General features: G+C 42.9%; 1 protein-coding gene and 1 long non-coding RNA gene across 3 annotated transcripts in view; one reads left to right on the plus strand and one right to left on the minus strand.

Moving 5' to 3' along the window:
- LOC144218153 (uncharacterized) overlaps positions 1-16,880 on the plus strand; it is a 36,539-nt gene extending 19,659 nt beyond the window's left edge. The window contains exons 2-3 of the long non-coding RNA XR_013331063.1: positions 12,569-12,673; positions 16,671-16,880. This is a non-coding gene — a long non-coding RNA (uncharacterized LOC144218153). The remainder of the gene's footprint in view (positions 1-12,568; positions 12,674-16,670) is intronic.
- Positions 4,782-24,309, minus strand: part of MYZAP (myocardial zonula adherens protein) — a 91,916-nt gene continuing 72,388 nt past the window's right edge. The window contains exons 12-13 of one of the 2 annotated variants that reach the window (XM_077747956.1): positions 14,405-14,505; positions 4,782-5,651 (exon numbers count right to left, since the gene is read on the minus strand). In XM_077747956.1, coding sequence (XP_077604082.1) covers positions 5,555-5,651; positions 14,405-14,505 — 198 coding nt within the window. In that variant the 3' untranslated portion in view covers positions 4,782-5,554. Of the gene's footprint in view, positions 5,652-12,661; positions 12,772-14,404; positions 14,506-24,309 lie in introns of those variants that run through there. The other variant, XM_077747965.1, reaches the window with a different exon arrangement.

The raw sequence follows: 24,309 nt of genomic DNA on the forward strand, positions 1-24,309 counted from the left end.
AATATCATGAATTTGAGTGATTTTAAGATGGGCACAGACTTACCATCCGGGTAAGCACCCCATAAGCCAGTCACTCACCCCATTATCCTGCACCAGACCATTGCCACCTCTGTGCACACTCTGGGCACCAGGGCATTTGAGTTTTGGTGTGTCAGGAGTAGATAGGAAAAATTTTGCCCAACATGTTTCTTTTCTGAGAGGCTACCGTAAATCCCATGGAAACTTCCTAGATCACCAGTACAAGATACATACTCATTATATGAAAGTGTTCTTCACCTCTGAATCTCAATTTCCCTAACATCTTGTGTGTTTTAAGAATCTCCACAAGTGATTATCAGATAATTTATAGAATTAGCATTCCCCCCCCACCACCAGATTACAAATTTCATTAAGATTACGGGGTTTTATTTTCTCTAGAATTAAGTATAAAAAGTGAATTTTAACTCAAAAAGACTCAGCCTTTTCTGGGAGGAAAGCAGTTTCCTTGTTGTATAGTCAGACTAATAAGTGCTCGAGTCTAAGGTTATAACTCTGTTATTTTGAACATTTCCTAAAGAATTGTTTGTAAGCATCTCAGTACATAGTCCTGGTTTACAAAGCTTGCTACGACATTATCAGTTTTGAGAAAAGTCATTTTAAAAGGTCAAAGAAAACTATGAATCTTTATGATCGCCGTGGAAACATTAGCATCTTTATGACTATATTTTCTAGTTTTAATTCCATATGGAGGATTTGGGGACCAAAAACGAGGTTAACTTGAGACAGCCCTAACTTCTTTCCCCAGCCCCCCAAAAATGTTTAAATAAATTCATGGGTACCATAGAGACATTTTATTTTAGGGTTGGGCCACAAAGTGACGAGGTAATTTTTTTCAGGCTGAATGTGTTTTGTTTAGAAGAGTGGCAAGTTAAGAGGAAAGGAGAGAATTAAAATATTTGCAAGATGTCATTAATCTCCAGCAAGAGCCTAGAGGTTTTTTGTTGTTGTTGTTGGTTTTTTTTTCCTCCCCTCTTCATTTCAGAACTAATCCAGCTTTCTGTTACTTGGCTCAGAAAAGTCTTAAATCTGTAACAAGAGAGTAACTTCCTGTTCTCAAGAGTATGGCTGCCAAAGAAAACATTTACAAGAAAAGTCCCAGGGCCAAAAAATTGCCTACTAATTATTTCTTAACCCCCTCCCACCCCTAATTCAGGAAGGTGAATGCTGTAAATGCTGTATGTTAAAACTCAAAAGTATGTGTTGAAAAATTAAGAGAAAACCCCTAAGAACTGTTTGCTATTTATTTATATTTTATTGCATTCAAATTACATGGGTTTTAAGGCCCTTGGGCACAAATTAATGTTTCTTATAATATTTTGTTCAGAATTCCACAAAGATTATACTATGCCTTTATCAGAATACATGATGGCAGTTTTTACCGGGTACCTTCCCAACTGAAGGGTTCGAGAAGCAGCCGCACCATTCAGGACCTGACTAGTACTGCCAGCTAGGCCGTGGTGTTGCTCCACATTGGCCTGACTCAGCAGTGAGATCCTGCTGTTCTTGGTGATCTGTTCTTACACAGTGCAATGCCAGTCAGAGTCCCAGCAGCCTTGGTAGAAATGGACAGACTGTAAAATGGAGATGCGAAGGACCCAGAATACCCTAAACAACTTTGAAAAAGAACAAAGTTGGAGACCCTGTGCCACCTGACTGCAAGCCTTATTAGAAAGCTATGATAATCAAGAGAGAGTAGAATTGGTATCAAGATGGCAAATAGATCAACATAAAAAAGTAGTGAGTATGTATATTGACCAATGCAAATGTCGCTAATTGATTTTCAACATTGGTACCAAAGCAATCGGGTGGAAAATGAGTAGTCTTTTCAATACATAGGGCTAAAATAATTTATACGACATACCATGTGTTAATAATCTAGTCCTGTCCAACACATTCTCCCAAAATTTAGCCACCAGTATCCCTCTGGTTCTTTTTGCCTCTGGTCTCTCTCTCCAGAAATACATCTCCAGTCTCCCTTTTGGGCTTTTCCTTTCCTGACAAAATCAAATGGTTTATTCTCAGATGTGTATATGAGGAAAAGGAGACTACAGTTTATTTGATCTCCTGTTTATCCAGCCACATTTTCCCCACTTCCCTCCTGCACAATCCCACTCACTAGGATTCATGGGGTTGCTAATCTGTGTCCAACAAGAGGAAAACCTTGGATTTGCAAATACTCATGATAAAACACCTCTTTCCCAGTAATTACCAGTAATAATTGCAGTTGTCAACTGTTGGCATGTGTCTGGTGCAGTGCTGGCAAATTTTTCCATGTTCTTTCACATGGTCTGCACAGCAGGCCTTGAGGGGCATACAGTTTCAATTCCAGGCAAAACTACTCAGTGAGCACACTGAGCCTGAGAGCTCAAGTGACCGGACCAAGCAGGTACTGTGATTTAGTTGCAGACCCGGGACCGACTCTGGGCTTCCCACCTGTGTTCTGGAACTGAGCCTGTGTGGTTCCAGACAATTTTCATCCCTCTTTGAGTTTCAGTTTTCTTGTCCACAAAATGGCACTAGTAATAACATCTTCCACATAGGATGGCCACAGAGATTTAGTGGATAAATGCCAGGTCTGGCTCCGTAACTCCTGGTCTCATGTACTTACCCAGCCAGGGCTTTTTGTGGAATACTTTGATTTGTAGAATTCTTCATAATTACGGGGGTGTGGAATGGGTTCCCTCCTTGATGGGAAATTACCTCCCAAGGAGCCCACATCACTGGAGAGACAGGAAATGGACATCATGATCAGTCATTAGCTGTAACAGTAGAAGGAGAGCCTGGAAAAAAGTAGCCCTGGGATTTGAGAGACAGCAGAGATCAGGAAGAGCCAGACTCCCTGGGAACAATTTTGCAGAGGCAGGGGTCTCGAGGTGCACATATCTGTCTCCCCAGCTCTGCGCATGCACTGGACAGGGTGGCATGTGCTGGTTGAACTGCACTGGGCCTCTGAGTCTGGATGTGAGGAAGAGCACTGTGCTCTGTCTGAGGTGTCCGGAGCAAACACAGGAAGGAATGCTGCCCTTCCTGTCATACGCTCCCACCCCACGCCTTACCCTGGGGCACCACCCTAGAGCTTCTGGAGGAGGATAGCATTTGCTGGGGAGGAAGAGGGTGCCCTGGGTACTCTCACCACCAGTCAGGGGGCAGCCTTGGTCGGTGCACTCTCTAGTCTGGGGAGGGCCTGTCATTGCAAGCAACTCCAAGCACTTTCCAGATGTCCCTTTCCCTGCCGGCCCTGAAGTTTGCCTTCTGGGGCAGTGCCCGCCCAGACTCAAACCCCATTTCAGTCACACGGCCTGAATATTTTCTGTCTCCATGGCTGGCTCTTGGTTCTGACTAAGCAGCAGGCCTTCTCTGATTCCAGGATACTGGCGAAAGAAAGCCCACTTCCTCTGAGCCCAGGCCTGTTTCCTGTTTCCTGCCCATGCTCTCTCTGGGCCCTGGGGAGGCCTATGGGCCTGCAGCTCACACGTGCACAGTCTCTGCACTCAGGTATCCAAAGGCAATATCCTGAAAGAAATCTTTTCACTGCTTGTTCAGGGGACAGGTCTGCCTAAAGCAAGCAACTTTATCTACTCCTTCAGTTCTTATTCCCAGTGTTGGCAAAGGGGTCAGGAAACCATATTCTTATCCTGTTGATAAGAATGTAAATGGACAGAAACTTCCACAGGCCCAAATGGACCATATGCACCAAAAGACTTAAGCTTGTATAATTTTTAAAAAATGTTTATTTTGAGAGAGAGCATGCGCACACACGCTCACAAGTGGGAGAGGGGCAAGGAAAGAGGGGGAGAGAGTGCAAGTAAGCAAGTCTCTGCTGTCAGTGCAGAGCCCAGTGTGGGGCTCAGTCTCACGAACCCTGAGGTCATGACCTGATTCGAGATCAAGAATTGGACCCTTAACCGACTGAGTCACCCAGGCACCCCGAATCTGCATCATTTTTGTCTCAACCCAGCAATTCCTCTTCTAGGAATTTCTCCTGAGAAAGTAATTAGGCAAGGGTACAAAGATTGCACATTCAGGAGGATTCATCAGAGGATTGCTTAAAAAGCGATAACCTCCAAAATTTCAATGCAAGCAGATAGGTCAAGGAAATCCTAGTATATCAATAAAATGAAATCCAATTAATTATAACTCATGTCACCTTCACACCAACTCCAGTTAGGAAAGAAGTATCACTGATGCCATTTTACAGGGGCTTAAAGAGGTTCTGTGACTGCCCAAAGCATATTGTAGTGACTAAGCTCAGTTTCATGAGCCCATGTTCCTAAATATCATGATTCTGCTTCTCCATATACTGCCATATTTGCTTTAAAAACTGTGTGTGTGTGTGTGTGTGTGTGAGAGAGAGAGAGAGAGAAGAAAGTCAAGAAGGACAGAAATGAAAACACTGATAGAGGCCTTATTATAGAATTTATTTAGGACAAAACCTTGCATATAAAGCTCTTTTTCATTTCAATAAGATAAAAATTACTATGTAATAGAGTTTGTGGACAATGTTCAGAGTTCACACACACACACACACACACACACACACACTGGCATGCTCACACACATATACCCTCTCTCATGGTTTATAAATGCTTCTAAGGACTGTACTGACTGAAAGATCATTGTGCCCTGACTTTGACACTCCAGATCCCCATTCTCCAATCTACCTCTTCTACCTGCATGGATGAAACACAGAGACAACACAAGTAGAACAAAATATATGGCATTTATTAAACATGTGACACAGATTATATCAAAGTAGAGCATGCATGAACAAATTATTTAACAAAAACACCAGCTGATACTGAAAACATGAAATGATGACATTTCTACAACATACAAAATTCTTTCAGGTAAATTGAGAAAGAAAAAAATCTCAAGTGAAATAAATATGTTGATTTCAGTGAGCTCCATATAGACATAAGCCACAAATTAAACCAAGCGATGAGCACATCAGAATTAGGCACCTGTGGCCGCAGGAGGCCAGTCTCCAGCGTGGCTCCCACAACCCACCCACATGCTGGGCACCAAGAAGAGAGAGCATCTGCGTGCTGGGAGCCTTCCCTCCCCGGCCAGGTCTCCCCGGTGCCCATGCTCCTGCAGATGGGCTGCTTGGCACCAGAGAAATGCTGCCCCTAATACTTTTACGGGTAAATAAAACCTTCATGCTGTAACAAATGATCCTGGCATGAAAAACGTGAAATTTCAAACAAATGCCCCTTTTTCCTCCCAACTGAAGGCTGGTAAAACAAAATAAATTGTGAGGGAATTCTCCTGACAGAAGCTCAGTGTCTACTCGGAGGGCTAATGACGGCCCAGTATAGCATGGTTGGGCATTTGAAATATGACCTCTCTCTCCTGCCCTTCCACCTCTACTTTCCTTCATGTTTTAGAAGTAGATCAGAGTCAGCAATCTCCTTTCTGGTTTAAACTTGTATAGGATGAAGTGGCAGCCACCTTCCCAGACCTCAAGGGTTCTAGGGCCTTTGTCCATCTGTCCACAGCAGCTGTCTACAAGCGCCTAAGTCAGAGTTTTCTTCAGGGTTAACTCCAGGACTCGTGTGTACGGGGTATAGTTTCTGGAAGGCATTGCAATCTCACGAGTCCTACCTGTTGGGCTGAGAAATGAGAAAAGGCAGGTCAGGTGGATGGAACAAAACTCCCCATACTCTTCATGTAAGACACCTCTAGGAGATGGTTCTGTGGGCCGCGGCAGCCTAAAAATAAACTGACCGAAGGCAGTTGAATCTTCCGTAACTTTTAAAGGTTGTGCTAAGTATCGATCATCCAGAAAAATAAAAAACCATGTATTCAAGGAACTTATAATTAAAATTCTTTTAATGTACAGGCACCTGGGTGGCTCAGTTAGTTAGGCCTCCAACTTTGGCTCAGGTCATGATCTCGCAGTTTGTGGATTCAAGCCCCATGTTGGGCTCTGTGCTGACAGCTAGGAGCCGCCTTCAGATTCTGTGTCTCCCTCTCTCTCTGTCCCTCCCCCTCTCATGCTCGCTCTGTCTCTCTCAAAAATACATTAAAAAATTTTTTAAACAAAATTAATATGTTAGGTACTATAATAGATGCATAATGAGTTATGCTGAATGTTCTTCATTTGCCCATTTGGATTACTCTCCCCCTTCTCCACCCCACTCTGTGCCTTTGGGAAGCTGCCTTGAAGGTCGGCATCCATGGGCTCCCCTAGCATTTACCGTCCAGTTGGTTTTGACCAGTGGGGAACCGGTGGCCGGGATAAGAGAATAGAAGGATGGTGAGGTCAGGACATTTGTTCCCTCCTGGCCAGGCTGCAGCTTGGAGGTTGGCTGCATTCCTCTAGCAGAGGCCACAGTTCGCAGCGCACACCCCCCACCCCCTTTGTGTGTTCTGCTGGCTTCCTCCCCCTGCCTCCGCAGAGGCCTGGGTTGGTGACAGCTTCCACTGTGTTAGCTCTAGAGTATGCCAGTGTCCCTTGTTTATGTTTCTCAGAGCTGCCCAAACCTTCATAAACAGTCACCTCATCTAAGTCTCTTCAATCTTCCTGTCCTGCCAGGACCTTGAGCAATATAAGAATTAACATATTATGGGCAAACTGAGGGCAAACTTAGTGGCACTTAGGAGGAGGGCATCTGGAAATCGCACAGAGGGGGCATCTTGAAGGCTGCCTAGGTGTTCCTCAGGTGGGCGAGGAGGAGATGGGAATTCAGGCAGAAGGGATAGTGTGGGAGAGGCAAAAGAATGGTGAACTCAAGGACTCTGGGTATGGAAAGACACATTTGGTAGGACTAAAGCAAAGAGTTCACAATAGAAAGAGGCAGAAGATGAGGCCCAGGGGAGAAGGGCCCTGTGTGCCCTGCTAAAGAGTTCAGAAGGGGACACAGAGCCACTAAGGAGGGGAATGATATATTTGTGTTTTTATTCTAGCAAGACTCCTTGGCACCGCTGAGGATTGACTGAAGAGGGGTTAGTCTGAAGGCAGAAAGTGAGCAGATGTTTGCTATTTAGGATGTGAGAGTGGTCATGAGAACTTGAGTTCCAACTGTAGCACTCAAGGTGAAATAGCAAAGGGTAGGAAGATAATGGGAAGGTAGAATTAACCAGGATTTGGTGACTTGAGATGAGAAAATAACCCATTTTTTTATCCTCCTGGACACATAACTACCTTTCCCAGCATTCTTTGCAATTTCATGGGCCATGTGACTAAATGGGCAAAAATGATGTATGTCACTTCCAGGTTTAGCTGTAAAATCCTTCTGCAGAACCCCCCCACCCCATTCCCAATCTCTTCCCTTTCATGCATAGGAAATAGCAAAGGGCCCCGAAGGACTCCAAAACCCAGGCAGAGTCACTAGTTGAGAGAATCTGGGCTCCTGAATGTGTGCAGTGAAGCCACCTAGTCTCGGACTGTATCACAAGACATCAGTATTTTGCCAAGCTGAGGTTTGTGGGCTTTTTGTTACGGCACCTAACATTTCTTACCCCGACTACTGCAGTGACCAATTATATGTATAACAGATGAGTCTGCTCCCTTCCCCGAACCGCCCAGAGCCAGTCTTTCACAAAGTGATGTGGAATATACCTCCTTAGCTACTGTTTTGTCATCTGTCTTCTCTGTTCTCTCAGCCACTGCCCTAGTTCAGGCTCTCGAAATTTATCTTTGAATACTTGAGTATGGTCTTCCTGCCTTCAGTGTCGGCAAGTCTTTCCCCTCTTGAAACCCTCTACTCATTTTGCTGCCAAAGAGATCTTCCATCTGATAATCAGGGCTTATTACTGTTCCTAAGGCTTTTTAATGTCTCCCCATTGCTTCTTGGATGAAGGCTAAGCTGTTGTGCATGGTCTTAAAGGCCCTCCGCCATCTGCTATTTCTCCTATGGTTTTCATCGTGGCTGCACTGCCGTTCTCCTGTTGTCCCCTCCGCCTTGAATGCTCCCCTAATCACACGGGTCTGATGAATCCCTGCCTGTATTTCAAGACTCCTACATCACCTCCAATATGACAGTTTCCCCAATTCTGCACCCCCAGGGATAGAAACGATCATTCCTTTCTTTTTGTGCTTGTTTTCTGTTTCCTTGAGCAGTGGTGCTCAAATTTCCTGCTTTCACAGGTCACTTTTGCTAAACTTTCCCAGCAGTTAACACCTCCCACTATCCTGAAGTGATCTGCAACTATACTTGGGATGCAGCTTCTTTGGAGGTGTGTTAGAAGCTTGCGGGAAAATTTAAACTTCACATGTCTCTCCCCTAGAGATTCCATGTCTTCTCCGTGCTCTCCAAACCATCCTCCCCATGTACACCTTAAAAAGGACTATCATACAGGCTTCTGACACACCACTGGAAGCATCCCATTACCCCACTAGTCTACACTTCCTCTGCTAGTTACACTTTCGTGAAGGGTGAAAACCATGGGTCACTCATCTCCATGAGTCTAGCAGTGCACTCAGGCCAGGCACAGAGCGATCACTAAATGTATGAATGACGAAGGAAACTAGGGGATGAAGGATTTCCAGGAATAAGGGGTGAGCACTTCACCTCCTGTAGAGGAATGCACGAGATCTGTCAATTCAGGTCAATTCAGGGGTCCCCGGTGACCTGACCAGGCACTTTAGTAGAGTGCCAGGGGCAGAAGCCAGATGGTGATTTGTGCCAACCACTGTGAAAATTCCACATGACGGAAATGGGCTCTGGTGATAATATCCTAAAAGCCCATAAAATCCAGAAATATTTATAAAGGTGAATGTTCTGAGTTTCAAAAACAGGCTCTCATATCCCAACCTTTCAAAAGGAAGTGAGGTATTTTATTTGGTTGATCACTAGGAAACAAGAGGATTTCAGGAACACAAATAATTTCAACCACAGAACTAAAATTCAACAATTTTCTTTAACACTTGAAGGCTATTGTTAACATTTTATTAATCCATAAAGAGGCCGTTCCCTGGGGGAAACAATAGCAGAGTCAGCAAATAGAACTTTGACAAAAAGCTGCTTTGTGTTCTGGTCTGTACAATAGAAATATGAGATGTAGGCATCCTAAAGCGCTTACTATGTGCCACGCACTTGTGACCACGGGGAATATGTTTTCATTACATCATACCTATTTAGACATAATTTATGAACTTGCTGGAAACCAAGTTTCACTAAGGGGCAAGGAGAAAACGCCCTTTTTTTTTTCTTTTCTGTTTTTCATTTTTCTCTTTGAAGACTAGCAGACTGGAAATTGCTCTCAGTTGCTTTAATTAATATATATCAAACTTTCAAATCAAACTTTTAAGTTTTTTCTAAAACAAGACAGGTGTTTAAAAGCCCCTGAAATCACAGTGAGTGCCTTTTCACCCTTTCGCTCCATCTTTGCTTTAAGACCCATGCTCTCTAGAAGTGTATGGAATGCAAGGGTTAGATGAAGAGGGGAAGGACTTGAGGAGAAACTGGAGGCAGAAGGTCAATGAAACAACCAGACACAGAACCCGGGTCTCCAGGAGGCTGGTGGCAGTGGGTATGGAAGCCATGAAGGGAGGAGACAGGAGTGTGTGGGCACTGAGGCCGTCCTGGAGCGAGGGGCCCACAGGGTACAGGGCTCAGGGACCTGGGAAGGCAGCGGTAGCACCAACAAAAGTAGGAAAATGTGCCCTCTATGCTAGGACTTTATACCTGTATCTTACCTCACCATCCCAGCGAATTTCTGAGGGAATTACAGTCAAAAATTACTGTCCAGTTCTGACTCAAGAAACAGACTCGGAGAAGTCAGGGATTTGCTCAAAGCTATAGATGCAGTGAGAGGCGGATCCAGGACCCAAACCCAGTTCTAATTTCCAAGCCAGTGTTCCTAACCACTACTCAGAGGAACTGGCTTTGATGGAAAACAGCGATGCAGTTAGCTGGGGGTGCGGTAGGTGGGAGTGAAGATCAGTGGGCCAGCAAGCCGGGAGCGGCCAGCCGGCAGCCAGGAATGAGGACTTGTGTGCTGGAGAGGCTGGAACTACCTGATGGCTCAGCACAGGCAGGGCAGAAGTGAAGCTGGGACACTGGCCGCCAGCTTCGCAGGAACTACTGTAACCACGATCGAGCCCCGCGAAGCTGCCAGGGTAGGGATCTGGGAGGAGAAAGAGGAGCCATCAGAAAAGATGGAGGACAGGCCCGGGAAGTAGGGAGACGAGACCAAACTCCGGCAGGAAGCAGACATTCTGCTGCTTAGGAGAAAGTGTCAAATGCTCCGGAGGGATGGCTCCACTCAACAAGTATCGGTCCGGTCGAGTGCCTGCCATGTGCCAGACACTATTTTAAGGGAGTCCCATGGAGATGGTAATTAGTGATGGGATGGAAATCCCTGCCCTGATGGGGCTTATGTTCTTGTGAGGAGAGGGAGGATAATCACAGAGAAGTAAAACATAAGCAAAACATGCTTCTTTGGGGTCCTTATTAAATAGGTTGTATTCTAGTACAGACCAGCTCGTCGGTCCTCACTAGGTATGTCCCTTTCATTCAGCCACCAGATGTTTATTGAGCATCAAAGTGCTAGACTAGGGGGGTAGAGAGCCCAGGGTCCCCATCCACAGGAGTACACGGTGTTGGCCAAAATGGGGAAATGGTGGCGGTAGGGAGAGGAGTTCATAAAAGGGGCTTAATGGCTCTGTAAGTAAAGAAAAGGCTGATTTCCACTTTTCCCAGCATGAAAACCGAGCAGCTCTAACTGTAGGTCAGACGCAGTTAGCAGGAGCACAGCACCAAAGCCTTGCAGGTCCAGGGAGAAGTGAGTCCTGGGGGGCCTGCTCTACAGTGAGGCCTGGCGCCTGGAAAGCCCTGGGACCACTCTGCGCCTCAGCGGGCAGAGACCTCCTCCATCACTGGGCCTTCCAGGGTTTTATGCAATGTCTAGAGGGTTCCAAACCCACTGATGGTTTAATTGAAGAGCTTAATGCATGATGGAGCATTTATAGACTTGAAGCACTATGAAGTTAATGAAATTATCTTAACATACCCAAATTTACTTCTATTTGACATCGTGTCTTACATATGAAACCAGAGTTTTGGTTTAGTTGACATTAATAATGCCTGTTTATTAAGTGCTTCACTTGTTACCGTGCTAAATACTTTATACACATGGTTTCATTTAATCCTCATAGAAACCCTATGAGATTTGATACTGTCCTCTTCACTCCCATTTTAAGGATGAAATAATTGAGGCTTAAGAGGGGTAAAGTACCTTGCCCAAGGCATTGCTCGGAAGCCCCACAGCCTGAGGCTTGCCAACTGGACCAATCTGTAGGTGTTTTGGGGGTTGTTGTGAGGCTCTAACTCACGAGCCAGGAGATCAAGTTGGACTCAACCCACTGAGCCACCCAGGTGCCCGTCAGGTTCATTTTGAGAGAAAAGGAAGTGAGAACAAAACTCATCTGCATAATTGAGGCTTCATTCAATGCTTTTATTGATCTAAAACATTTTGGAGGAGGCTGGGCTATTTATTTAAAAATAAAATCTTTATTAAGCAATCTCAACACCCAACGTGGGGCTCAAGTTCACAACCCCAACGTAAAGAGTTGCGTGCTCTATTGACTGGGCCAGCCAGGCACCTCTGGGAGGAAACGGTTCTTAAAATATTCTGGAAGACACCATGGGATCTTGTATTGGATGCAAGTTTAAAGTCCAAGTAAGAACCAGGAGTTCTGTTAGAACATTTACAACACAATGCAGTGACTCTATTATTTTTTTAATGCTTGTTTTGAGAGAGAGAGAGAGAGCAGAGCTAAAGAGAGGGAGAAAAAGAACCCCAAGGAGGCTCACACTGACAGCACAGAGCCAGATGTAGGGCTCGATCTCAGAAACCCGTGAGATCATGTCCTGATCCAAAATCAAAAGTTGGACATTTAACTGAGTGAGCCATCCAGAAACCCTCTATTTATTACTTTAAATTCCCACTTGTTGGGGCACCTGGGTGGCTTAGTTGGTTAAGCATCCGACTTTCGCTTAGGTCATGATCTCGCGGTTCGTGGGTTCGAGCCCTGCGTCGGGCTCTGTGCTGACTGCCAGCTCAGGGCCTGGAGCCTATTTCAGAGTCTGAGTCTCCCTCTCCTAGAAATAAAAGTAAATAAATAAATTCGCACTTGTACCACACCAGGACTCCAAAGGCCTGGTTTTAATCCTGGCTGTGTGGGCTTCCAGTGAATCACATCTCTCTCTGGGCCTTGATGTTGATATTTTTCAAACATGGGGATTAAACTAGACTTGGAGCAGGCGTGGGGCGCCTGGGTGGCTCACTTGGTTAAGGATCCGACTTGGCCTTTGGCTCAGGTCATGATCTCAGAGTTCCGAGTTCCAGCCCCACATTGGACTCTTCGCTGTCAGCACAGAGCCTGCTTCGGGTCCTCTGTTCCCATCTCTCACTGCCCCTACTCCCCCTCAAAAAATAAACATTAAAATAAGTAAGTAAGACCAGCAGGTTCCAATTGGTTTTTGACCATAGAACTCTTTATTCAAACAAAATCTCACTTGGAATCCAACATATAAAACATACTAAAAGCTGAGTTTCTCGGGTTTGGTTTGTTTTCCAGGTAGGGGAGGGTCCCCACGGGCCAGCTGCTTGCTCACCTTCTCGTCCCCTGAGGCCTCCAGAGGCCTGACCCTGAGCCCCAGCATGGCAGCACCAAGAAGCACAGGTAGGAAACTGCTACTCTGACTTCTTTCTAAAGACCCCTAGCTTCTCGCCACTCAGGCCCGCATGGCACCCTTCACATAGTAGGCACTTAGTAAATATCTGTGAGGAAAAGAGAATGAAATCTTACTCTGCCTTTCCGGAAATGCGGATACGTAGTTTTCATTTCCTCTGCTGATTGACCTACGCAGTTAAAGTGCTAAGATGGATCCTGGGGGAAACCAAATGTTAAATTTATGGAAAAGCTGCTTTTAGATACCGAAGTGGCTTCCAAGTTCACCATGGCCATAAGTTAAGGGTCTGTCAGCACTTCCATTATGAAAACCGCTTTGTGGTTTCATAACTTAGCCATAAAAGTTTGCTGCAGGCTATCCTTGGGCACACAAATTGAAAACCTTGTTTTAAGCCAAAATGTGGGAATTGGAAAACAAACAATTTATTGGTTTCAGACGTAGTTTTGTACCCGTCTTAGCCTAACAAGATTTATTATGTGGGCAATTAAAGTGGACTAAACTACTTGATTCTTGAAAAACAAAAAAAGGAGAGAAATGATCAAACTGTTTCACAAGGAGTCCCTGGACATGATCATTCTTTTTGGCTATATTTTTATCACGTACTTTGTCCCCCACGTTGATAAGACCTCGAGTCAACTTACTTACATACCCTTTTCCCTGCTTGTGCTGGTTAAACCTGAGAAATCACCTACTCAAACCACTGACTTTCCAAAATGAGAAACTGAGGCCCCAGCAAAAAGAGTCCAGCCTGGATACATCTGCTGCTAGTGAGGACTAGACCCAGGTATTCTACATGGCAGCGTGGTGATGGGCTCACCACTGTTTCCCAGCAGATGTAACCATTCAAGTTTCCAGGAGTCTACATTATTCTGTCTGGCTAATGTCTAATGCAACACACACAACTACACCCTCCCACAAACAGTATACCAGGTACTTTGTGACTTTGGTTACATAAATCAAAAGCCCCATGCCATCAGCATCCATATGACACACTTGTTTTCTGTCCTCTTTGGGCCAAGAGATTTGAGCGCTTAGAGATGGTGGGTTAGCTACTGGGTCACAGACTCTCCTCTCACTAGGGAGACACCCAGGCCTGGGTGTGTGGAGGAGCTTAGGAACAAACAGGTCAGTCCTTGAGCTCAGAAGTGCAACTGAACAAACAAGGTGGTGGTTCTCGTTTGTCCGTCATGACGGAAACAGATCTGCTGATTTACAGCTCTGAGCCAGTGCTGGACAACACAGTGTTATGGCCCTTGGCGAATAGGTGGATTTGTTCAGGGTTTAGACCCTCCCTCCTCTGTGCTACCAAAGGCCCTCACAAGCCCCTCTGGCGCTGTCATAAATGTCTGCTTCCCTATCTGACTGTCCCTCCAAGACCACATCTGGGGCAGGAACCAAATCTCATTCTTCTCCATACACGTCTGGTGACTCATCTGGTGTTTGCTGAGTGAACGAATGGATGGAGGAACAAAGGGCACGCACTTACAACAGGGCTAATCTCTCGCTGACTCAGCTTCTCCAGGCCTCTCTTCGCTGTCCCCTCTGCCCTGCACAATGCCCCTGCTCCCTCAGAAATGAGCCAGACTTCTCAGCAGCAACCCTTTACCGTTGCAGAAATATTTTTGATAGAAAGAATGCATTTCTGGTAATAACAGCCCCGCAAAGTATTTTCTTAAGTCAGAGAGGAATCTGAGTCAGAAAAATAGGAAATTCCTAAATACCTGGGTAGAAGATCACAGCCTACTCCAATCTCTCTGGTTTCCACTTCAGGCTTGGGCTGGGTTTCTATTAAATAGTCCAACCTGCTTTGTAGTTCATTATTCTAGAGAGGAGGGAAGAAATACTTTTAGTAAAGAAAATCTGTCCCCCACAAACGTGCAAGATGCAATTTATATGTATTACCTGATTTTTCTCTGTGACATGGACATCTGTCGTCATGTATTTTTCGAGCACCTCTGTCACAGTAGGAATTAAAGAAATACATCTTTACAGATAGTTTTCTGGGCATGTACCATACATATGGATCCAATTCTGCATAAGTGGAAACAAACAAAATACCCTATGTGCTAAATTTGGGGTCTTTTCCACTCAGCAATTTGTTGTGTCGATCTTGCCATGTTTATTAGTTTTGTTTTCCCAGCAAGCTATTTTACTGGGTTCAGAGCATTCCATTGTATGGAATGCACTGTATGGATGCACATTTTTTAACTAGTCTCTTATTGATGGCACTTAGATATTTACCACTTTCCTTGCAATTATAAATAGGTATAGCTCATGTTTTAATACTCCCTTATTAAACTATAAAATGAGTAAGTCTATTAATTTAGTGGGAAATACCTCCATAACTTTAATAATTAGTATTTCTTAGGTTTGGAAAATTCAGAATCTCAAACATATAAAGTAGAACAAGCTCCTTGGGATTAAAATTAGCATTCTAAATAGTTTTTCTTCAGGTCAGAGCCAGACGTTACCTAGGTTGATGACTGGATGCTCAGGACTTGGAAATTTGCCCCACGGGGGAAATGAAGGACAAAGGAGCAAGAGGGTGGAGGATATTGGAATGAAAATAGACGGAGTACAGACGCGGAAGTGCAAACATACACAAATTTCAGAAAGGGGTTAAAACGGGGATTATCTCTGTGTATTGAGAGATTTCAGTTTTTAAAAAGTAATTCTACATATTTCTCCGTAAGGCTAGATTAAATTTTTCTTTTTTGTACATTACTGGTTGAATTCTTCTTCATCCCCATCACCTATGTAACCATCCCGCTAGCCACCTCATCTGTTTTGGTTTGTCTGTCTCAAAATCCACATATGAGTGAAATCATATGGTGTTGCAAATGGCAAGATTTCACTTTTTTCTAATGACTGAATAATATACCATTGTGTGCGTATATACACACATTTATATATAACACATACTTATATGTAATTATATACCCACACACACACACACAGGGACACTTGGGCTGCTTCCATAAATTGGCTATTGTAGATAATGCTGCAATAAACATAGGGATAAATGTAACCCTTTGAATTAGTATTTTTATATTCTTTGGGAAGATACCTAGTAGTCCAATTGCTGGATGGTAAGGTGGTTCTATTTTTAATTTTTTGAAAGACACTCCATACTGTTGTCCACAGTGGCTGTACCAGTACCAGTTTGCATTCCCTTTTCTCCACATCCTTGCCAACAACTGTTGTCAGATTAAATTTTCACAAGGCAATACCATATCTACTTCACTATATCCTCAGAACATGGCATGTCAGAGATACAAAATAGTTAAGGAATAAATAAACCTATAAATACTTTTACAAGTAGCATGTTATTTGCATAATTAGAAAAAAAAGCAATTTTTTTAAGTTGGACCTGAAGCTAAAGCACTAGTGTAAGACACTAACGAATAAAAAAGTTGAAAAGCCCTTTGAAAAAGAAGCTCATTTGTTTCAAAAGAAAGAAGGTGGGGTACAGCTCAGGAACTCCTGCCCTGCACAGCTGGTACCTAGGAGCAAAGCAGCCACTCTGGCACAGACTCCTGCTCTGCTGGTCTAGGGATCCTTTCAGAAAAGAGGGAAAGGGTGTGCAGGGGAAGAACACATTAACAGATTCGCTAGCAGCTCACAAGCCATGACAGATGGATGGGCTCCAAACCTATCACTTAATGCTCATGATAGGAGAATGTTGCTGGCTTTGTGCCTGAGGTACAACATCTACACACACACGGCTTCGCCAGCAATATTTGAACTCTCCCATTCATCAGGAAAGACCAGGGCAAAAGAGGCTTGCCCATTAACAAGCTCCAGAAATCCCGCAGCCTTGTCTCTCTTCTCAGGATAGAGTAGTAATGAGGATTTCACATAATTCTGAGTTGACTACCCATAATAAAGGGGCATAAAAGACAAAGTTAGTTAGTAAGTGTGCCCTAATTGGTGCATTGAATACAGCGCGTAGCAGACAGGTAAACACAATCTTTTGTTCTATTTCAGAGGAACTCTGTGTGTGCACATCAGATACTCACTGAAGACTGAAATGAAAGACCAGTACTCTTAAAATTTAGTGCAAAGTATCATGTGGTGTGGAAAGTTAGGTGAGGAGAGCAGTTAAATAGGGCATGATTTGCAACCCTTGATTTCAGTCTTATGAGGACACAGGCAACTAAGGAGAAAATAACAGAACAAAGTCAGAAGTCCCAAGCCAGAGGGCCAGAGGGATCCACAGAATATAAGGGGGAACTCGGAGAAGATGCTGAATTCAAGACAGGGGGAAAGAACTGAACTGTCCACGAAGATTTCCTTGAGTTCTGCAAAAGAAAGAGAGTAAGAGGTATAAAGAGACGAGTGTTCCAGAATTGGAGGATGCACCTTACTCAAGTATACAGGTAACAAGAGTTGGTTGGGAAGGGCTAAGTATGCCTTTATAAGTACTTTATACTCCTTCTATAAGCCCAGAGTCAGCACTAGATTTTATTTCAACCACTGGCCTTGAAAGTTGTATGGGAAGGAAACTAAACTATTGGTAGGAAGATTAGTCAAGGAGGTCATTGTAATCTCCTAGCTCAAAGAATGAGAACTGCATTTATAGCATTGAGCAGCAAGCAGTAAACCAATGGTTTGTCCTGCAAAAATTAGCTGAAACTATGGACAGAAGACAAAAAAGCATCTCTTTAGGTCTCTGGAGACTGAAGCAAGACAGGCAAGCTATAGAGGGGAGAGATGGGCTTAGAATGGGTTCTTTGTGACTCATTGTTTTTGTTTGCAGCTTTGCCCAAAAACAGTACAGTCATGGCGACAACACAGATGCTTTAAAAATTCAACATAAAGATCATCTTTCTAGTAGAAAAAAACAAAACAGGAGTTGTCCAGCATAACCAGGACTGCCAAGAATAAAGGGGAAACCAAAAGGAGAGAATCCACAAAGTAAGAAACTCTAAATTCTGTGTATAGACTCAGCTCAAGTGTCTGGCACACCCCTGAACCATGCATGTGTGGGGCAAACTGAAAGAAGTTTGCAGCCAAGGCTTAAAGAACTGAAGTGAGATACAAGCTATCACAGCAGGGCAGGGTGGAGTTGGGTCTAACCAACTTCATGACCTAAAACAAAAATCTCAATGCAGCTCAAAACAATAATAAAACAGAATCCAAAGTCTCCACAACAAAACCTTTATGAAGTCAAAGTTATAATCCAAAATCACTCGGTATGTGAAGAGTCGGGAAAATGTGACCATTCCCAGGGAAAAGGAGAACCAATAGATGCCAATCCAGAGAGGACTTGGATGTTGGAATTTTCAGACAAGGACTTTAAAGCAGCTATAATAACTATGCTCATTGAGGTCAAAGAAAATATGCTTCTAATTGATGTAGTAAAAAAAATCAACTAGAAAACGTAAAAAGACCAAACGGACACTTTAGAACAGAAAAATACATTGCCTCAAATTTTAGAAAATTACTAGAGTGAAGAAAAGAATGGAGATGACAAAAAAAGGAGTCAGTGAACTTGAAGACACATTAACAGAAGTTCAATAAGAATAAGATAAAGACTGAAAGTAACAAATGGAGCTTCCTGAAATGATGGCACAATTTCTAATGCCTAACATAGGGACACTGGAATCACAGAAGGAAGGTTAAAGAAACTAGAGCAGGAAAAGAGTCAAAGATTTAACGGCTCAAAATTTCCAAAATTTGGTAAAAGACATACATTTACAAATTCAAGAATCTCAGCAAACCCCAAACAATAAATTCAGAGAGAAATATACATTGTTATATCCTAGTCAAACTACTGGAAACCACAAATAAGGAAAAAATCTTGAAAGCAATCCTGTTACATATAGGGGAACAATAATTTGAATTACCATGGATTTCTCATCAAAAATGATGGCAGGCAGAAAACAGTGCTAAAAGAAACTGTCATCCTGGAACGCTCTATTTAATTTTCATTATTGAATTAGAGAACTTCATTTCAGATAAAGGAAAACTAACTGAATTTGTCCCAATATGAGCTGCCCTACACAAAATGCTAAATAAAAGGTCTTCAGGCTGAAGAGAGAGGATACCAGAGAGAAACAGATTTTCAGATTTTACTCATATAGATACTATATGAGTAAATATGAAAGACTATTATCTCTTAATTTCTCTAAAATACTATTAGATTACATATTATATGTAATATATATAATAGACTATTACATATTATGTTAGAGACTGTTAAAGCAAAAATTAAAATGAATGCATTTCGGTTTATAATGTGTGCAGATAGACTACCTATAACTGTTAACAGCAGGGGGAGGGGGAATGGACCTATACCATTGCAAGATTTCTACATTTCACATGAAGTAGTACAATATTACCTGAGTGGACTTTGAACAGTTAATGATGTATATTGTGATACCCAGAGAAACCACTAATATATTGGATAAAAGAGATAAAGCAAAATGCCACTTGATATAATGGAATTCTAAAAGTATATTGAAATCATCTAAAGAGAAACAAAAACTATAACCAGAGGGAATAAACAATAAACAATTAAATGATAGACCTAAATCCAATCCTATTAATTATTAGATGCCAGTGGACTATATAGTCCAGTAAAAAACTATCAGAATATATACAAAAGCAGCATTTAACTATGTACTATCTACAACAGATCCACACTAAATACAGACACGTGGATCAGTTAAAACTAAGTGGGTGAAAAAAGATAAACCATGCAAACAGTAATCTTGAGAGGGCAGGAATTCCCTCTGTATTAATACTAGGGAAAATAGACTTCAAGACAGAGTAGGAACAAAGCAGTAATGAACATTTTATAATCATGAAAAGGCCAATACATCATGAAGACAAAACAGTTTAAAAAATGTGTATGTCTAATAGGAGAGCTTCAAAATATATGGAAAAGAATGACAAAATTAAAGAGATGGTCTAAAACCGGAGTAATGGATTTTAACACCCTTCTCTCAGCAATTGATAGCGCAATTACACAAAACCCAGGAAAAACAATAGTATCAGCCACCTAAATCTAATTGATATTTATAGAACACAAACAGAATACCTATTTTTTTACACAAACCAAGAGAAACCATGTGCTGAGCCGTAAAACAAGTCTCAATAAATTTAAAAGAATTAAGACCATACAAAGTATGTTCTCTGACCATAACAATTAGAAATAATATGATATCTAAGAAAACCTGAAATATTTGGAGGTTAAACAACACACTTCCAAGTAACCCATAAGTCAAAGAAGAATCTCAAAGGAAATTAAAAAGTATTTCAAACTGGATGATCATGAAAATACAACATAACAAAGTTGAGGGGTGCCACTGAGCTGAAGCAGAGTCTGCAGGGACATTGATAGCTGCTGATATTAAAAAAGAAGAAAGCTTGGCGTGCCTGGGTGGCTCAGTCACTTAAGCATCTGATCTTAGCTCAGGTCATTGGATCTCATGGTTCATGAGTTCTAGCCTCACATCAGGCTCTGCACTGACAGCACGGAGCCTGCTTGGCATTCTCCTCCTTTCTGTCTCTCCCTGCTCATGCACTCTCCCTCAAAATAAATAAAAAATTTTGTAAACCTTTAAAAAAGAAAGCTCTAAAATCAGTGGCCTAATGTCCACCAAAGGAGCTAGAAAAAGCAAAGCAACACCGAAATAACTAGAAGGAAGGGAATAACGAATATCAGAGCAATACTCAATACAATGGAAAACAGAGACCAGAGAATATCAACAAAGCCAAAAGCTGTTCTAGTTTTTGAAAACAACAAAATTGAGAACCCCCTAGCTAGACTGATCAAAGACACAGAGTGGGGGAGGGTGGCATACAAATTATCAATAATAGGAATTAAAGGGATGCTCACAGGAAATAACAGGATATCTCCGGGGGGGATGGGGGTGTATACTCCTCCTTACTTCACACCAAACACAAAAATTAACTCCAAATGGATTACAGACATCAATTAGAAAGCAAAAACTATAAAATATTTAGGGAAAATACCAAAAGAAAAATCTCTGTGACCTTGTAGTAGGCAAAAATGTATAAGAACACAAAAAGCACACAGTTTGTTTTTGAACCTGCATCTACCATATATTCCACTACTAGGACTTTACCCAAGAGGAGTGAAAACGTATGTCCACATAATGACTTGTACAGTAATACTCCTCACAGCTTCATTCCCAAGAGCCCCAAACTGTAAACAACTCCAGTGTGCATCAACAAATGAGCACATAAATAAAAGGGAATGCCACTCTGCAATAAAAAGGAATGCATACAACATAGCTACAGCGAAAACCATCATGCAAGTGAGAGATGCTGGACACGAAAGAATTCATACAACACGATTTCATTTACAGAAAATGCAGACAAGTCCACAGTGACAAAAAGTGATAAAGTGACCCTCCCACCAAAAAAAAAAAAAAAAACCATCACTGGCTGCCTGCAGAGGGCAAGGGGTGATGACTAGTGAGAGGGACCACAAAGGGACCCAGGGAGTCTTTGGGAAATGATGGAAATGTTTTGTATCTAGATTGTGGTGGCAGTTTCACAGGTATATACAACTGTCAAGAGTCACTGAATTATAACCTTTAGTTTTTTTTCAGGTATAGTATCACATTATAGTAGTTTCAGGTATATAACATAATGATTCACTGTTTTTTTAATGTTTATTTTTGAGAGTGAGAGATTGAGAGACAGGGAGCCAGTGGGGAAAGGGCAGAGAGAGAGGGAGACACAGAATCCAAAGCAGGCTCCAGGCTCTGAGCTGTCAGCACAGAGCCCGACGCAGGGCTTGAACCCACAAACCGCAAGATCATGACCTGAGCCAAAGTTGGACACTTAACCAACTGAGCCACCCAGGTGCCCCATGATTCACTATTTGTATATACTGTGAAGTGACCACCACAATTAGCCTCGTTCCGATCGGTCACTATACACTTTACATAGATGCAGTTTGTTTACGTAAATGAACACACAAGAAAAAAAAGAAGGTGGGAGCCTCAACAGGATCAGTAGGAGGGAAGTTAGAGAAGGAAGGACAGATTAAGAAAAACTTAGAAAACCGCCAGGTCTTGGTACAGGCAAACAGACTCCGCTCTCAGTCCTCCAGACTCCACTTCAAGTGAACCGAATGACAGCAGCCTCGTTACTGCCTGGCTTGTGTTCTAGACAAGACTGCTTCTGGGACTGGGGCTCCAGACCCAGGGTTGACCTGCTTTCAAATACCACCCCCTTGTGTTCAGGTGGGAAATGCAGCTCACAGGCTGCGTGCCTTTCAGGAAGGAGGGACCTGGTGCAGCACCTTGTGGCGTTTTTTGGAAATGAAGTCACAAGCGTATGTCAACACCCCCACCCCCACGTGTGTGTCAGCCACTCCCTCAGGCCCAGGGGAGGGAGCGGCCGGAGCTGCAGCACCTGCACTAAACAAGAACGCGTGTCCAATAAAGTGCGGACGCGGAGCCCCGGTGCCTGGTGCTGCCGCCCCACTACTACACTGGAACATTACTAATAGTCCCAGGAATGCACAACAGACATGCTGAGAGGTTTATGTACCATACAACACGCATTAAATGCAGGATGGACAAAACGAAGACATGTGAGTCCTTTGCTCTTACCTTTGAATTTAGCTGTAGGTTCAGGATTTGCAGCAGAGAAGAACAGAATGGAATCTGTTCAGTTTCAGAAAGCTTATCAACCTCATGGAGGCATATGCTTATAATTTTATTTTAATAACATTTTCTATATCGGAAATAGGGGATGGGATAGTCCTTATTCAAGAGGTAGGCACATAAAAAAATACTGCTTGGAAAAAAAGGAGAAAAAGAATGGACATATTTTTGTACTGGGGAGATTTTGAATTGGTTGATAGGGCAAACTTTTAGGAATCTGGTGAGGGTTCAAAACCCAATGAGTATAAGCATTAGTAATTACAAATGATGGATTCAGAAACCAAAATGATCCACATTCTCTATTCTAAAAAAGAATGTGTGGTGCCTGGCTGGCTCAGTCGGTTAAGCGTCTGACTTCGGCTCAGGTCATGATCTCACAGGTTTGCGGGTTTGAGCCCCAAGTGCTGACAGCACAGAGCCAGCTTGGGATTCTCTCTCTCTTCCTTTCGCTCCCTCTCTCTGCCCCTCCCCTACTCACACTTTCTCTCTCAAATACGTGAACTTGTTAAAAAAAATATATTTAAAAAGGTGGGGAGGAAGAGGAGAAGAAGGAAATACATACATAAAGGGAGACCCTGGGGCCCACACAGCTGAAGAAACAGTAAACACAGCATTTACTATGAGCCATGTACTTTTCTAATCACTTCCTATTAATTTAATCCTCATAACAACTCTATGGAGATGATATCAAGGTAAAGAGAAGACTCTGTTTTACAAATGAGCAAACTAAGGCCCAGAACAGTTAACTCACCTAGGATCACCTAACTAGTTAAGTGGCAGAGTGGGGATTTGAACTCAGGCAGCCTCGCTTCAGAGTCTGCATTTAGGCCCTTAATAAAAGGTAGCTACTTACGTAATAAGATGGAATATAGGAAGTTACCAGATTTGTCTATGAAAACTTTTCAAAGGTATCTGAAATACTGCCTTTGGCATCACCATGGTTTAAAGCAGGGGATGGAAAGCATGATATAAAAATTACTGGCGTTAGAACAGGCCAACGTCATAGAAAGTCTTAGGGCCAGCAGAACGCTGCATCGTAAAGCAGTCTACTTAGATACATCTGAAATATGTCAGTGGGACTTCATCATCTTAAAAAGACATTTCCCCCCAATTCTGTCACTAGCAAAACTGGCCTAACACTAGGCCCAGAGCTTCAGCCATGACCAGTTCTCATGCCCGGGTAGTTCTCGGTATAGTTCTCCACTAAAATGAACCAGGGCTCCTCAGAGACAAGCCAATCCCGTATCTTGAAATAGGACAAAAACGAGGACAGCAATAATGAACCCCAAAGCGTCAAGAACCCTGCCACACGGGCAAAGAAGTTAATGTACGAGAACTCGCGCGGAGTTGTGACAATCTGGGCATCAAAAAAGGAGAAGGAAATTATTATTATGGAAACATAGTCTGAGAAATGCCTTGTGTTCACAACTCTTAAAGGGAAAGTTAATATCAAGTGTACACAAAGATGGTTTTAGTAGAAAAGGTGACTATAATAAGCTAACAATTTGTATTGATTTTTAAAACTAGAAAGCATTAACATATAAGGTGATATCATTTCTTTTATAGAGTATTATATGTTTATAAAACTTCTGTATCAGGTAAGAAATAATAACAGAAACTGGGGACACCTGGCCGGCTCTGTCAGTTAAGCATCTGACTTCAGCTCAGGTCATGATCTTGCAGTTCGTGAGTTCAAGCCCCACGTCGGGCTCTGTGCTGACAGCTCAGAGCCTGGAGCCTGCTTCAGATTCTGTGTCTCCCTCTCTGCCCCTCCCCTGCTCATGCTCTCTCTCTCACTCACTCAAATATAAAGTGGCCGGTCAGGAAATGAGTATCAGCAGTGTGTCTGATATTAAACATTAAAAAGAAATTGTTTTCAGTAACAAAATAAACTGTTAAGTCAGGTCATCCCAGGACCTTAGGGCCCACGGAAGGACTGCTTGGCGTTGGTAATCATATAACCACCAGGTGGGAAG

Source organism: Crocuta crocuta, unplaced genomic scaffold (genome assembly GCF_008692635.1).
Source record: "Crocuta crocuta isolate KB4526 unplaced genomic scaffold, BGI_CrCroc_1.0 scaffold130, whole genome shotgun sequence".
Taxonomy (NCBI): Eukaryota; Metazoa; Chordata; class Mammalia; order Carnivora; family Hyaenidae; genus Crocuta; species Crocuta crocuta.